General features: G+C 44.3%; 1 protein-coding gene across 1 annotated transcript in view; it reads left to right on the plus strand.

The window, feature by feature from the left end:
• The first annotated feature begins 655 nt into the window (after nt 1-655).
• LOC117528166 (protein lin-7 homolog B-like) overlaps nt 656-16,715 on the plus strand; it is a 56,581-nt gene continuing 40,521 nt past the window's right edge. Inside the window, exon 1 of the mRNA XM_034190748.1 lies at nt 656-803. Within this exon, the coding sequence (XP_034046639.1) occupies nt 737-803 (67 nt within the window). The 5' untranslated portion in view covers nt 656-736. The remainder of the gene's footprint in view (nt 804-16,715) is intronic.

Below are 16,715 nucleotides of genomic sequence, written 5' to 3' on the forward strand. Positions count from 1 at the left end.
TGTGTAAAGGGTTAATGTTTCCTGCCTGCTGATTGGACGCTTTTATGATTGTGTAAAGGGTTAATGTGTCCTGTCTGCTGATTGGACGCGTTGATGATTGTGTAAAGGGTTAATGTTTCCTGCCTGCTGATTGGACGCTTTTATGATTGTGTAAAGGGTTAATGTTTCCTGCCTGCTGATTGGACGCTTTTATGATTGTGTAAAGGGTTAATGTGTCCTGTCTGCTGATTGTACGCGTTGATGATTGTGTAAAGGGTTAATGTTTCCTGCCTGCTGATTGGACGCTTTTATGATTGTGTAAAGGGTTAATGTTTCCTGCCTGCTGATTGGACGCTTTTATGATTGTGTAAAGGGTTAATGTTTCCTGCCTGCTGATTGGACGCTTTGATGATTGTGTAAAGGGTTAATGTTTCCTGCCTGCTGATTGGACGCTTTTATGATTGTGTAAAGGGTTAATGTGTCCTGTCTGCTGATTGGACGCGTTGATGATTGTGTAAAGGGTTAATGTTTCCTGCCTGCTGATTGGACGCTTTTATGATTGTGTAAAGGGTTAATGTTTCCTGCCTGCTGATTGGACGCTTTTATGATTGTGTAAAGGGTTAATGTTTCCTGCCTGCTGATTGGACGCTTTGATGCTGGCCGTGTCTTTGCTGCTCGGTCTTTCGTTGTGACGATGGGCGGATCTTCGCTGTGATTGAGGGTTTGTGGTTTCCTTCCGGACCGTGTGGTCTTCAGAATGATGTCCTCCTATTTTCACCTCCCTAAAGAAGCGGACGTGTCGGAGCCGCTGTGCTTGGAACGAGGTCAGAGTTTATGATGTCGTGTTCCCATGCTGACGTCACATTTGCAAGTTGTCGTTTTCCACGTGTGTGTGTGTGTGTGTTCCGATCCCCCGAGCCTCGGCACAGTTCCTTTCCACACCAAACCGCTCTGTCACATCCTTCCACGCTGCACTGTGAAGAAAACAAGCAAACGGTGTGAACTCGCATATGGTTTTTGTTTGTTTGTTTGTTTGTTTGCTTGTTTGTTTGTTTGCTTGCGCTGCAGCCAGCTGCTGTTCACCGGCTGATCCGAGATCAGGCCTCAAGAAGTGATCATTAAGCTCTGTGCGTCATAAATGCAGCAGCTGATCAAGCAACGACCTTGTGATAGTCATGTGACTGAAAAATGGCAAAAATACTGTTTATTTTTCTCACTTTATTGCTATTTTCAAATGGTACAAAACCACCATAGATTGTGGTTTTTTCCATGCAGGAAAACAAACATCAGATATATTCATAATATAAAGAAAGAAATAAGAAAAAAATGGTGTTCATAATATAGACATCAACAAGTGTGTTGTTGTACAGTAAAAGTTCAGACAGTATTTCCAATCATGGTTTTTAGTCACAGATTGGGTCTTTTTTGTTTCTTGTTTTCTGTGTTACCTCTGTTGGAGGAGGTCATCTTATCTACCCTGTGTGTTTATTTGTTTGTTCAACTGTTTGTTTGTTTGTGAACAGCCAGGAGCCCACAATTTTTCATATATCGTTATGAAATGTTTACTGATGATTCATATTATAGGATAAGATATATGAAGTAATTCAGTTTTCAAGGTCATAGGTCAAAGGGCGGGAAAAATTTGGGAAACTGGAAATATACCTATTTTTTAACATTGAGCAAATTTTTAAAAATTCATAACTCTGTCAAAAAAGATCAAATGCCTTTCGTATTTGAGAGTCTGAGTCTGACTAAGGGAATAATGTGATTATCAAGCAAGTTGTTGTTGTTGTTCATTTGGCTTCTCCCAGTTTTGTTTGTGGTCGCCACAGCGGATACAGTCAGATCCGCATTGGTAACTGGCACATTTTGCTCCGGATGCCCTTCCTGACACAACTCCAGTTTTACCTGGAGAAACACACACAGCCGCTGGTGTTCCAAAGAGGTCTCCCATCCAAGTACTAACCACATCCTGCTCTGTTTAGCTCCTGAGATCTGCCGGGATCAGGCTGACACAGAGCAGCCCAACTGCATCAGATGACAAAGTAAAACCTCTTAAATCATTTTAAAGTCTGTTTTAAGCAGAAACAAGGCGATAATCAGTGAATCCCTACCAACGCTCCAAAATGACGCATGCACAGCAGCACGTCAGAGTCAGACGTGCTGCAGCGGCGCTCTGATCGCTCCCCTGTCATTTATTCTGAAATAATTCTTAATTTATGTGGAAATGATTGTCCTACAAAAGCTTCATATATCTGTTGCTGAGACAGATAATGACTGGAGTGCAGTTTGAAGCAGAAACGAGGTAATAATCATAACCATATTGGCCTCTCTTCATTGGCTTCCTGTTAACTTCTAGAATAGAATTTAAAATTCTTCTTCTTACTTATAAGGTTTTGAATAATCAGGTCCCATCTTATCTTAGGGACCTCGTAGTACCATATCACCCCAATAGAGCGCTTCGCTCTCAGACTGCAGGCTTACTTGTAGTTCCTAGGGTTTGTAAGAGTAGAATGGGAGGCAGAGCCTTCAGCTTTCAGGCTCCTCTCCTGTGGAACCAGCTCCCAATTCAGATCAGGGAGACAGACACCCTCTCTACTTTTAAGATTAGGCTTAAAACTTTCCTTTTTGCTAAAGCTTATAGTTAGGGCTGGATCAGGTGACCCTGAACCATCCCTTAGTTATGCTGCTATAGACTTAGACTGCTGGGGGGTTCCCATGATGCACTGTTTCTTTCTCTTTTTGCTCTGTATGCACCACTCTGCATTTAATCATTAGTGATCGATCTCTGCTCCCCTCCACAGCATGTCTTTTTCCTGGTTCTCTCCCTCAGCCCCAACCAGTCCCAGCAGAAGACTGCCCCTCCCTGAGCCTGGTTCTGCTGGAGGTTTCTTCCTGTTAAAAGGGAGTTTTTCCTTCCCACTGTAGCCAAGTGCTTGCTCACAGGGGGTCGTTTTGACCGTTGGGGTTTTACATAATTATTGTATGGCCTTGCCTTACAATATAAAGCACCTTGGGGCAACTGTTTGTTGTGATTTGGCGCTATATAAAAAAATTGATTGATTGATTGATTGATAATAATCGGTGAATTGCTACTGACACTCCAAAATGACGCATGCACAGTGACTACGTTTACATACAGCCAATAACCCTTTCATAACCGGAATAAAACCCGAATATGCTCATATTCCGGTTTGTAAAAACCCGAATATGACCCCTGGGTTACTCCTTTTCTAACCCGAATATTGGGTCATATAAACGCACATCGGGATATCCCCATAGAAAGGAACATTATTTTGTGTTCTGCACATGTCCTGTCTGCAAAGAATCTTGGTCTTTTGAGTACGGCAATTACTTGTATGCGCAACCCACCAGACACCACAGAAGCAGAGATAAACAGCGCATTGTGTTCTGTGTCCTTATCAGGCGGGCCGGTCGTAGCACCAGTCATCTTCATCGTGATTGCTCTCACTGCCTCCGATGCGCTTACTGAGTCTGTGGGTTTGGTAAACGTCGCAGCGGGCCACTCACACCGCCCCCCTGTCTGCTGTGCGTAGCTGCAGACAACTCTGGCAACATGTCCAGAGAATACGCTCGCTGTTTTGATGTGGAGCGCTCCAGCAGCCTGCAAGGATGGACTTCTTGCGGAAAAAATCCACAGCGCCGCAGGGTCTCGGTAACCGTATCCGCAGAGCTCCGTGGCCATGACTTGGATTCTTTGTGGGTCCCGTATCCGTACCCCCGGAGGCAGTGAGCGAAAGGAGAGCACGCGCATTGTGTTCTGCGTGTGTCTGTTTATAATCATCTTACCCAGAAGAAGAACGAGAGTGTTTACACAAGAGAGAAAAGTGAGAAAACGTTAATGCCTGTTTGAGGAAAGTGTGTAGTGAGTGGTTTTACAGCCTTAAAACATCTATAATTATTGTAAAAACTAACGCTGACTACTTTGCGGATTTCGCCTTTTGCGGGTTATTTTTAGAACGTAACTCCCGCAATAAAGGAGGGACCACTATACTTCATTAGTATTGTGAAAGACATGAATATAATGTCTTTTATTGACTGTAGAAAGTGCCGAGATAGCGACATGATAAGAAGGTGGCCGAAATGTTACGCGAAGCAGGATTTGCACGAACGCCAGACTAAATCAAGCACCGGTGGAAGACGTGCATCGCTGTTTAGATGGGGATATTCCAAGTGATACCAATGACCATGTATACAGGAGTAACTCTGTCTGCTTAAGCATGTAAACAGGTTATTCCTAATGATTCAGAAACCGGAATATTGACCTTATCCCGAATACTGACAGCATGTAAACGTAGCCAGTGAAGGCAGGGTGGACCGTTTGGCCAGCGACACCGGATCTGATCTGGTGTTGCAGACCAAATGATCTGCCCCTAAAAATTGGTTCACCCTGGAGTTCACCCACTCATCTCAGAGAGAGTCTCTTCACCCAAAGCAATCAATGGAATAATGGGATTATTAACCATCAGATGATAAAGTAAAACCTCTTAAATCATTCTAAAGTCAGTTTTAAGCAGAAACAAGGCCATTTTAAGCAGAAAACAGGACATTTTAAGCAGAAACGAGGCAATACTTTGAAGTGACTGATGCGCAGTCAACACATCAGCTAGCAGCTCATGTAGCCGCAGCGCTCTGATCGCTTCCTTCGTCTTTTATGATGAAATAATGTTGAATTTATATGTAAATGATTGTTGTACAAAAGCTTCAGATATCTGTCGCTGAGATAGATGATGACTGGAGTGCAGTTTGAAGCTGAAACGAGGTGATAATCAGTGAACCGCACCTAATGACCAGGGTTGGGTAGGATTACTTTGAAATGTGATCCAAATGTATGTACGAGGTCTATTAGAAAAGTATCCGACCTTATTAATTTTTTCAAAAACCATATGGATTTGAATCACGTGTGATTGCGTCAGACAAGCTTGAACCCTCGTGCACATGCGTGAGTTTTTCCACGCCTGTCGGTTGCGTCATTCGCCTGTGAGCAGGCTTTGAGTGAGGAGTGGTCCAGCCCCCTTGTCGGATTTTCATTGCCAGGAAATGGCGGAATGATTTGGGCTTTTTTTCCATCAGAATTTTTTCAGAAACTGTTAGAGACTGGCAGCTGGAAACCATTAGAAAAATTTATCTGGCTTTCGGTGAAAATGTTACGGGCTTGGTAGAGAATAAGGAGTGTTACTGTCGCTTTAAGGACGGCACCCAGCGACTGTGGGGTGCGCCGCGCTCCGAAGCCGCCATCGACAGGCTGAACGACCATTTCATTTCTAAACAGATGGCTGTCTGGATCCGTGACCATCGTGTGCCATTTCTCTGGTTATTACGCACGAAGCCTCCGCTCCTCTTTCCATGACAAAAACTCCTGTAACAGTGGAATGTGCCGTTCATTTACAAACTGGAAGCTGTGTTTTATCCGGGACGTCGTCTGACTAGCACAGGAATTGTGAAAAGACGTGGACATCAGCACTTTTTTGGCACATTGAGACAGACGTGCGGAGGAATTCCGCGTGTTGCGGCAGTGCCGCATGGCACACAGCAACGCCGTGATGAAGCCTCACGGGACATGTTCTGGCATGTCCAGGCTCATCCACAATTTCTCGGATAATCACTCGATGGAAAAACCACCGACAGCTGTCTGAGCATCATCTCAAAGCCGTCCTGTGAGACCAAAATGGAGGTGGTTTATTCTCACTCCAGTAGCGAATCCATCGTGATGCGCGAATCCTCCGCTCGGCTTTCCATGACAAAATCTCTTGTTAAAAGTGAAATCTGCCGGAAAATGGTTGATTTCCAGCTCTTGTGATAACCAGAGAAATGGCACACGATGGTCACGGATCCAGACAGCCATCCGTTTAGAAATGAAATGGTCGTTCAGCCTGTCAATGGCGGCTTCGGAGCGCGGCGCGCCCCACAGCCGCTGGGGGCCGTCCTTAAAGCTACAGTAACACTCATTCTCTACCAAGCCCGTAACATTTTCACCGAAAGCCAGATAAATTTTTCTAATGGTTTCCAGCTGCCAGTCTCTAACAGTTTCTGAAAAAATTCTGATGGAAAAAAAGCCCAAATCATTCCGCCATTTCCTGGCAATGAAAATCCGACAAGGGGGCTGGACCACTCCTCACTCAAAGCCTGCTCACAGGCGAATGACGCAACCGACAGGCGTGGAAAAACTCACGTATGCACACGAGGGTTCAAGCTTGTCTGACGCAATCACACGTGATTCAAATCCATATGGTTTGTGAAAAAAATAATAAGGTCGGATACTTTTCTAATAGACCTCGTACATATATACATGTAATCCACATGTATTCTTTCAAAGTAATCCTACCCAACCTTGCTAATGACACATGCGCAGTGAAGGCAGGGCAGACCCATTTTTAGGGGGGACTGTTCAGTCTGCGACACCGGACTGTGGATTTTGTGGACATTTGAATTTAATATTGAAAAGCCCATTTGATGTACATTTTGCATTATGTCTCAATCAGAAGTGCCTCAGTCACTCTCATTTGTGACAATGAAGTGAAAACTGGCACTAAAGTTTGATCCGCATCTGATCCATATTGCAGATTTATGGATATTTGATTCTTTTCAACATTGAAAAACCCTTTTAATCTATATTTTGTATTATGTTTTAGCTCATGAAAAGTCACTTCTAACAAGACTTTGACCTTGAAAAATTTTTTCAAAGTAAAAATTTGTGGAATTGGAAACTAGTGTTGGTGGAGGTTTGTGCTCTATGAGTGCGGTGCTCTAGTTTCTTTTTTGGATCGAGTAATCTGTTGCATTGCATTGAAATAACAGTGAGAACAATGAACTTTTGCCCATGGTCTTGAATGTGTGTGTGTGTGTGTGTGTGTGTGTGTGTGTGTGTGTGTGTGTGTGTGTGTGTGTGTGTGTGTGTGTGTGTGTGTGTGTGTGTGTGTGTGTGTTTGGGGGGGGGGTGGGGGGTTGTATAGTATTTAAATAATATAAAAAAAAAACAAAAACACTAAGGTGGGCAAGGTCCTTAATCCCCTAGTTGCTCCCGGTGGCCTTGACCCAAAGCAAAAAATGTTCATAAAATAAAAGAAAACTGTTTTACCTCTTATTTTAAGATCTCAAATCAAACAGTATTCAGAGCCTATTTGCACAGACTGTCAGTTTTATTGTATTATTGATGGATAAATAAACTTCTTGGCAGCTGCAAAATGTGGGTTGGTGGAAATTTCATACCCTGCTTGTTGTTGTTTTTGGACACTATTGCGTCAAATGGAGTGATCCACGTTATAAGCTGGTATGATTTAAGTTACTGAAGTGAATTTCATACATTGCCAGAAAATGCATATCCTGCTTGTTTTCACTCTGCAGGCACTTTTAGACTCAGATGAGGTCATCCACATCATGATTTTCTCCGTTTTTGGGTAACATACATGTTCCAGTCATCTTGACTTAATCTTCAAATAAAAAGGGAGGTGCTGATTTTGGCAGAATTGATGCAGAGCTCTGCTGCATAACGTGTTACCATAGAAATCAATGAAACAGCAAATGGACTGCATTTATATCACACTTTTCCACCTGAATCAGAAGCTCAAAGTGCTTTACAATGATGCTTCACATTCACACTCACACATAGATGTCAGCCTGCTGCCATGCAAAGCGCTCACTACACACTGGGAGCAACTCAAGGATTAAGCGCCTTGCCCATGTGCCCCCTTGTGATTTTTCAGCATGACAGCGGTGTGAAGTGAGGATCCTCTGGTCTGATACCCATCACCTTCCCATTTAGCAGTTCTAGTTTACAGTAAAGCTCCTCGGTATTCAGGCTTATTTTAAAAAACATACCAACAACTATGAGTGATGAGAGGCTTTGGAATATTAGCATATTGAATAACTGAGGATGGCAGAGCAACAGTTTTCTTCATAATTTACAGTTCACTTGGGATCTGGGGCTGTAGGTTTTACCCGAGGCCAACATATAGCCAGCGGATATTGCAAAGACCTGGCGTCCGTCCATACGTCCAGTTCTATTACTGCCACAGTCTTCACATTCAAAGAGAACATTCTTGGAACACAGACCTTGGACAGGTTTGAAGGTGGCTAACCTTGCATTCTGTACCTAATTTTGTGGCATGATCTCGCAGACGTTAGCGTGGTAACGTCACATGCGGCTAGCTAGGTGGAAATTCTGTTTCAATTGTGTGTATATACGAGGGCTGTCAATAAAGTATAGGTCCTTTTTATTTTTTTCAAAAACTATATGGATTTCATTCATATGTTTTTACGTCAGACATGCTTGAACCCTCGTGCGCATGCGTGAGTTTTTCCACGCCTGTCGGTGACGTCATTCGCCTGTGAGCACTCCTTGTGGGAGGAGTCGTCCAGCCCCTCGTCGGAATTCCTTTGTCTGAGAAGTTGCTGAGAGACTGGCGCTTTGTTTGATCAAAATTTTTTCTAAACCTGTGAGACACATCGAAGTGGACACGGTTCGAAAAATTAAGCTGGTTTTCAGTGAAAATTTTAACGGCTGATGAGAGATTTTGAGGTGATTCTGTCGCTTTAAGGACTTCCCACGGTGCGAGACGTCGCTCAGCGCTCTCAGGCAGCGTCATCAGCCTGTTCAAGCTGAAAACCTCCACATTTCAGGCTCTATTGATCCAGGACGTCGTGAGAGAACAGAGAAGTTTCAGAAGAAGTCGGTTTCAGCATTTTATCCGGATATTCCACTGTTAAAGGAGATTTTTTTAATGAAAGACGTGCGGACGGGTCCGCGCGTCGGCTATGCGACGCTCCGCCACAGGAAAAACACCTCTGTTGAAAGCCTTAAGGACAAGTTGGAACATGTCCTGCTGTTAAACAATTTCTCATATACTCACTCGTCGGCCTGTTTCGACCTGAAAACATCCTAATTTAAGGCTTAATTCACCCAGGACATCGTGAGAGAACAGAGAAGATTCAGAAGAGGCCGGCATGAGGACTTTATGCGGACATTCCACTGTTTAAGGACATTTTTTAATGAAAGACGTGCGCGCAATTTCGCCGAGTCGTTTCCGTGACGTCTCGGCTAATCTGTGTGCGCCGTGACAGGAAAAACACCTCCGTGTTGAAAACCATTTGTAAAAATCAGGTGTTTTTTGATGGCTTTCAACAAGTGAGTAACTGAGAAATTGTTTAACAGCTTGGGCATGTTCCAACTTGCCTGTTAAGGTTTCCAACGGAGGTGTTTTTCCTGTCGCGACCCCCCGCGGTCGGGTCCGGCCTGACATGCGACTCTGCCCGCACGTTCTTTCATTACAAAATGTCCGTTAACAATGCAATGTCCAAATAAACTCCTCATGCCGACTTCTTCTGAAAGTTCTCTGTTCTCTGACGACTTACTGGATCAACAGAGCCTGAAATGTGGAAGTTTTCAACTTGAAACAGCGAGACGCTGCTGCCTCGAAGCGCAGATCGCCGTCAGGCGCCGTGGGCCGTCCTTACGGCGACACTACCAGACCAAAATCTCTCATCAGCCGTTAAAATTTTTACCGAAAACCTGCTGAATTTATCGAATGGTGTCCACTCAGTTGTGCCTTACAGTTTTGAAAAAATTTTGATCAAACAAAGCAGCAGTCTCTGAGCCATTCCTAAACAATGAAAAAATCGAAGAGAGGGTGGGCCACTCCTCACTCAAAGACTGCCCAGGCGAATGACGTAACCGACAGGCGTGAAAAAACTCTCGCATGCCCACGAGGGTTCAAGCATGTCTGATGTAATCACACGTGATTCAAATCCATATGGTTTTTGAAAAAAATAAGGTCGGATACTTTTCTAATAGACCTCGTATATCCTCTTTGTCATATATTATGTAAAAGCTAGTGAGAAATAAACACTTCTAAAACTGAAAACACTGTTTTTAGAACCGAATAAGAAAAAGACATGACAGAACACACATGGATGAGAGCCAACAGACAGACACGCACCCACCAACCCACACATACCAGAAACAGACATGAACCAGGGGCGCGCCCACACACAAGCACACGACTGACAGAAGGCCATACAGGAGACCTAAAGTAGGGCTGGTTATCAATTAAAAATTTTCGATACTGGTACCAATTTCGATACCTTCACTTCGATACCGGTTCCTGAGCAATACTTTTTCGATACCGGTAGCAATTTCAATACCTTCACTTCGATACCGGTTCCTGAGCGATACTTTTTTCGATACCAATTTATAAGATCAATTCTAACAAAAACAAAATTACGTTACACATAGTACAAATCTTGAGTTTTATTTTTCAGCTTTGATCATTTTCCACTCCAAGCAGTTTTCTTACAGAAAAAATAAGCTGCTGCACGTCGGTGCAGGATGTCTCATTTTGGGAGGAAAAAACTTTTGATCATTTGCAGTTTATTGTTTGTATTACAACGTTTGGAAAGAGGTGTCATTTTATTTTGAACGGCAATTTGCTTTGAAGTTATTAATTCCGACTGGACTCTATCTTTCTAACGTGACTTGCTCGCCAGAGAGCCGCGCAGCATTTGGAGCTGTTTAAACCGCACGTTTCTTTCTCGCAACAAGACAGGAGTCCCAGTTAGTGACTTTAATCCGCACAAAAGTGACTCACGATTTACATATTTTAATGGCTCTGAGAGGGGTTAAGAAGCGGATTTGCTACTTCTGAAAAGCAGTAAAGCAAAGAACCGAAGCAGCGGGTCGGAACAGTGCTTCATTGCCTCAAGCTTCAAAATCTCCACCACCAGCACAGTCCGGTGGTGGAGATTTTGAATCTGACTGCTCGTGCTCTGTAACGTCCACAGGTGGACTTGAATGCGGAGAGGAGGACGGCTGCGGCTCTTCTTGCACATGATTAACCTCTGGGTACCAAAACTTAGCACTGAAAGACGAGGCATGTTTCGATACTCTGTACCGAAGCATTTCGGTCCATGCCACAAAAGAACTGAAGTTCAGTATCCAGCCCTACACTGGCGTAAGTCTTGCCGTGTCAGTATATAGCCTCTCACCAGCAAGTCCTATGTCAGTGCCTCCTTATCGTCAATGCCCGGTAACAGTGACTTCTCGGATACTGGCTGAACTGTAAGGATGAGGGGAGGAGGTTTGACTCGATAAGGGCTTATCCCTAAATGTGCAGTTTGCAGACCTACCAATGTGTGGCTCAACCCCCTGCTGCCCATAAAGCAAACCCCCAGCTATGAGCAAATAGTACCACTGTCTTGTGGTGTCACGGGAGTGACAAAGGCTAAGGGAGTAAACCCTGACAGAAAATCGGGAGTAGAGTCCCGAAGGTGGTTGGTCAACACAATGCGTCAACTTCCAGCATCTCATGCAGCAGCGCTGGTGCCAACCGTATTGGCTCATCCTTTCCGTTGGACACGGCCAGCAATGCCGAGAGGGAGATTCTGAGGACCGGGCATCTCAGAATCTCCATATCATCGCCCAGGCTTGCGCCCTGGAGAGGTCACTCTGGTGCCACCATCAGTTCAAACCCAGAGTGGATTGGCATACGCTCACAGGCACTATGGGTCATCTTCTGACGGTGAGAGGAATCATCATGTCTTACTGGCTAGTTACCGCCCACCTCAAGCTGGGCAACTCCCAGCCAATAAGGTGTTGCCACCAAGCGATCTGCTTATCTCATGTATAAGAGAGAGCCCTCAGAGAAGACTATTGCTGCTCTACGTGCAGCCTGGAGGAATGCCCAGTTGAAAGCCCAAAGTACTGGCTAGAGCTATGTCAGGACATCCAGACATCGGGTGACTGTGGCAACATCCGTGCCATGTACGATGGCATGAAGAAAGCTTTCGGATCAAGTGCCATCAAGACTGCCCCCTCAAGTCTGCCGCTGGGCAAGTCTTTACTGACAGCAACCAACAGGTGGAGAGGTGAGCAAAGCACTATGAGGAGTTGTACTCCAGGGAGAACATCATCACTCACAAAGCCATCAAGCCCACTGTCCATCATGGAGGAGTTGGACATCCCACCCACAATCATAGAGGAGCTCCGCAAGGAGTGTAGCTCCAGGGCTGCCAAGTTGATCATTGACACAGTGTTCTCCCTAAGGCAGCTGCAAGAGAAGTACCTGGAGCAGAGACGACCCCTATTCATGGCCTTCCTTGACCTGACAGAGGCGTTCGACCTGGTCAATTGAGAAGGACTCTTCACCCTCCTGCACCAGATCGATTGGATGTACCCCAGGCTCCTGAGGATGATCACGTCCTTCCACGACAACATGAGCAGCACGGTTCAGTACGAAGGATCATCTTTGGACCCCTTCCCAATCATGAGCTGTGGTAAGCAGGGATGTGCCCTCACCCATCCCTCTTCAGCGTGTTTTTCTCCCTGCTGCTGTGCAATGCCTTCCAACAGTCTGAAGATGGCATCTTCCCCCACACCAGGAGTGACAGGGGCTTCTTCAACCTCGTACACCTCTGAGCAAAGACAAAGGTGTGAAAGGTACTCATCAGGGAGATGCTGTTTGCACACAATTTCGCCCTCACCATCCACACAGAGGATGCGCTACAGAGGCTGATCGCTTGCTTTGTGGATGCCTTCAGTGAGTTTGGGCTTATCATGAGCCTAAAGAAGACCCAGGTTATTGGCCAGGACGTTAGCTGCGATCCTGGCATCTTCATCGCTGACCACACCCTGGAAGTGGTGGAATGATTCACCTACCTGGGCTCCACCATCTCCAGCAACCTCTGCCTCGACACCAAGTTGAATGAGAGGATCGGCAACACAGCGGCAGCAGTGGCTCACCTGATGAAGAGAGTCTGGGACAACACCATGCTCACCATGCTCACAAGATGAGGGTGTATCAGACATGCATGTTGGGCACTCTCCTTTTATGGGAGTGAAGCATGGACACTTTTCCGCCAGGAACGCAGGCTGAACACCTACATGCGCAACCCCAGAAGACTCCTTGGCATCACTTGGCAGGACCACCAGGATCACCAACTCTAATGTCCTGGCCAAGGCAGGGATGCCCAGCATATTTGCCATGCTGACCCAGAGATGCCTGTGCTGGCTCGGACATATCAGGCGAATGGAGGACGGCCGCATCCCAAAGGATGTACTGTATGCAAGCTGGACACAGGCTCCCGAGCAACAAAACGACCTTCACTTCACTTCAAAGACATTTGCAGACAATGCAACCTGAGGGCACATGGTTTCAATCCTGCATTTTTGGAGTTGGCAGCTGCAGACCACGCTGGCTGGTGGTCCACCACCAGAACCATTATTCGGGAAGCAGAGGAGAGAGGCCCAGTGAGGGAGAGAATGCCCTGCCGACAGCAGAGACTCCAGCCACAACCAACTACCACAGACACCCAACCAACGGATTACACCTGCAGCAACTGTAGCAGACAGTGCCGGTCCCGCATCAGCCTGTACAGCCACACCAGGTGCTGCAACTTAACAACCTGATGGATGACCTTTGGCGCAAAAGCCATTATCTTATGGGATCGACAGAACCAACATTCAGTGTGTTTTATACAGTACAGTGGGCAATGTGTCTGGTGAGAGTTGTTCTGTAGTCTGTTGGATTTCCTTATTCTTCTGAAATAAGTGTCAGGCTGTACCTTCTGTTTTCTGCATAAATCTGGTGATTGCCTAACTGATCCTCCCTGCCTATATTAGTATCCTTATGCTCTGGGGTCTATACGCTCTCCTGCCACTTTATCAGGTACAGCTGTTCAATTGCTCGTTAACACAAATAGCTAATCTGCCAATCACATGGCAGTAACTCAGTGCCTTTAGTCATCTAGATGTGGTGAAGACGACTTGCTGAAGTTCAGACTGAGCATCAGAGTAAGGGAATTTCGGTAATGCTAGAGTAATAGAGTAATGCTCCATTTTCTCTTCTTCAGCCCATTGGCTGAAGAAAAGAAGCTACCCACTGAGTGGCAATTGTATGGACAAAAGTGCCTTGTTGTTGTCAGAGGTCAGAGGAGAATGGGCAGACTTGTTGAATGGGCGACTGTGTGATGCCATCATGTCAATATGGACCAACATCTCTGACAAATGTTTCCAACACCTTGTTGAATCTATGCCACAAAGAATTAAGGCAAAAGGGGGTCCAACCTGGTACTGGCAATGTGTACCTAATAAAGTGGCCGGTGGCTGGCTCAGTTTTTTTCTTGCTGCTTTGTGTTAATGTTTCTACTTCAGCAATCAGACCACATTCAGAAAACACAGCATAGATTTGTTTAGCCTCCAGGGCCAAAGTTGTTTGTTGCATCTCGGTTAAGTCCCTCAATCTTTTACCAGTATTTGGAAATAAGAACTTAGATGCTCCATTTTATCTTGAGTCGCTGTTGCCTTTATTATCCTAAAACTGTATTGCAATGCCCTGTCTCTTAAAGGAGCCATGCTGCTCTTCAAACTCTTATAACATTTGGCAATGACAGTGACAAAATACACAGTCCACCACTGACTGGGGGCGACGTCTGGATCGAGCACAGGAGATGAGGAGACTTGGTGCGGGTCATGTGAGGGAGTACAGGAAAGTGCAAGGAGGAAGAGATTGGGGAAAAGTAATTGGGATAGTCAGAGAGATGAACAAAGTAAAGAGTGTTGCATATTTACTGCCCAGTTTCATGCTTTTTTTCTCACATTCTCGTTGCGAAATGAGTCATATTTTCGTGATTTAAAAAAAAAAAAAAATATATATATATATATATATATATTTTACTATTATGTAGGCCTGTGCAGTTTATGTGGTTTATCTGGTACATGGTATAATTTTAGTCAATGGTAGAGATTTGGACTCCACTGACTAATTGCGATAACGGGCGCAGAGTTTTTTGATCCAGGAAAACTTCTTGCGGAGCGGCTGTGTGTTGTGTGTGTGTGTGTGTGTGTTGTGTGTGTGTGTGAACCAGTTTGCTGCGGCGGAGAGGGATGTTCTGAGCTGAGGTGACTCTTACTGCTGTTCATGTAAGTTTGTGAGACGCCTGTTCTGTCACTGATATTTGCAAAGCCGTTGTTTGTTTATTTCAGCCGACGCACTGGGGCAAGGTGGAGGCTCCATCGCGACTTGAATCAAACATTTGAGAAAGCGCCACATTTAATAATGCAATGATTTTTTTTTTTTTTTTTTTTTTTACCGGAGCAGAAAGACAAAATCAGCCAGGTAACATCAGTTTACCTATACTGACTTCAAATATGAGTAAATTAAGTGTTTTTTTTTTATAAAATGTTTAGGTGGTTTTGTGTTGAGTTTTGTAAATGAGGAAGTGACCGTCCTGAAAGCGCTTCATGTATTCAGAGTGCGTGTGCCATCTAGTGTTCAAGAGAGGAAACCTCAGCCACTGACCATACATTTATTTAATTCTTTCACCAAAACATCAAATCTAGACTTTGCATCTTAGATGTACCTTCTGGCAAAATATACCAGTAGTTTTGAGATCTGCACAATAAATGGTTTCAAAATTACATTATATCTGTTTTTATATTTTTGTTGTTGTCATTTTTATTTATTTTGATCAATTTAGGATCTATTCAGAAACACATTATAATTTTAACACTTAGGTTTATATCGCCATATATACTAGGGCTGTGAAAACTCCACGGGATTCCGCGGATTTCATCATGGGGAGGGGAGGTGGGGTGTTGTACTCTTTAATCATGAACATCACTGAGTTTTTAAAATGCTTATCGCAAAGCGTTCTCTTTTTTTTACGACATTGTGTAAGTTTTATAAGTCCGCGGATACTGATCTGTGTGTTACAGATACAAATCAGTTTCCTCAGACCCGTGGAGTTTCGCGTAGGAAAAATGCCACTCAAAGTGTAGCTGTTACGACAGTTGTCGTAAAGCAGGACTGGTTGGTTGCTGCGGCGACGCTGTGTGGCTCCAGTGCGCCATTTAAGCTAAACTTGTGCAATGTGGACATCCCAAACTTTTAGAGCTTTAAAGTTTTTAAAAGAAGATTTGTGCAGCATGTCTGTGTCATGGAGCGACGTCGCACAGAGAGAAGATGGCGAGAAAGACGGTTTGAAAAAGTCTTATAAGGACAAGAATCCATGGAATCGTCGCTGGCTTCATCAACACACCTGAACGATAAAAGAAACGGGAAAAGTGAACTGTGCCCTCTCAGGAAAACACGGTAAGAATTTTTCTCTCCCTGGAAAATATTCTGCTGTTCAAACAGGATTTTAGACAAGATTATATGCCTTATGTGCATGAATTTACACAAGAATATAAGTGACTTTTACTGTAAGTTATGTTATTGATATTTTACCATGATTTTGCAAATATTCTACAAGCTTTAGCTGTGGTTTTTGAAATGCTGTAACGGTCTTTTCAGTCTTCATAAATTTAATGTAGTTTTATTGTTCTGAGTTAATGCATAATTTGGTTTACAATTAAAAGGAAAATCATTCCAGGTCCTACTTCCATGTCATATTCTGTTATTTCAACAAGATCATTGACAGGTCAAATAAAAGGTTGAATATAGGATCATTTAAATATCCACTAATTTTGAGATTTGTTCTTCCAGGAGATGCTGAAAAAGTATCATTAGATAAAAATTAAATTCTGGAGCCCTAGACAGGGCCCTAGACCCCGGATTCAGTTTATACCGCGATATGAATTTTAGGTTTTAGAAGCCCATTTCTGCCACTTGTACCTGCGATCTAGTTCTTTCGGTCATGACCCAACCCTCATGAGCATAGATGAGAGTAGGAACAAAGATTGGTTGAGAACTTTGCCTTTTGGCTCAGCTCCCTTTTCAGCACAG

The sequence above is a fragment of the Thalassophryne amazonica genome, chromosome 16 (assembly GCF_902500255.1).
Source record: "Thalassophryne amazonica chromosome 16, fThaAma1.1, whole genome shotgun sequence".
NCBI lineage: Eukaryota > Metazoa > Chordata > Actinopteri > Batrachoidiformes > Batrachoididae > Thalassophryne > Thalassophryne amazonica.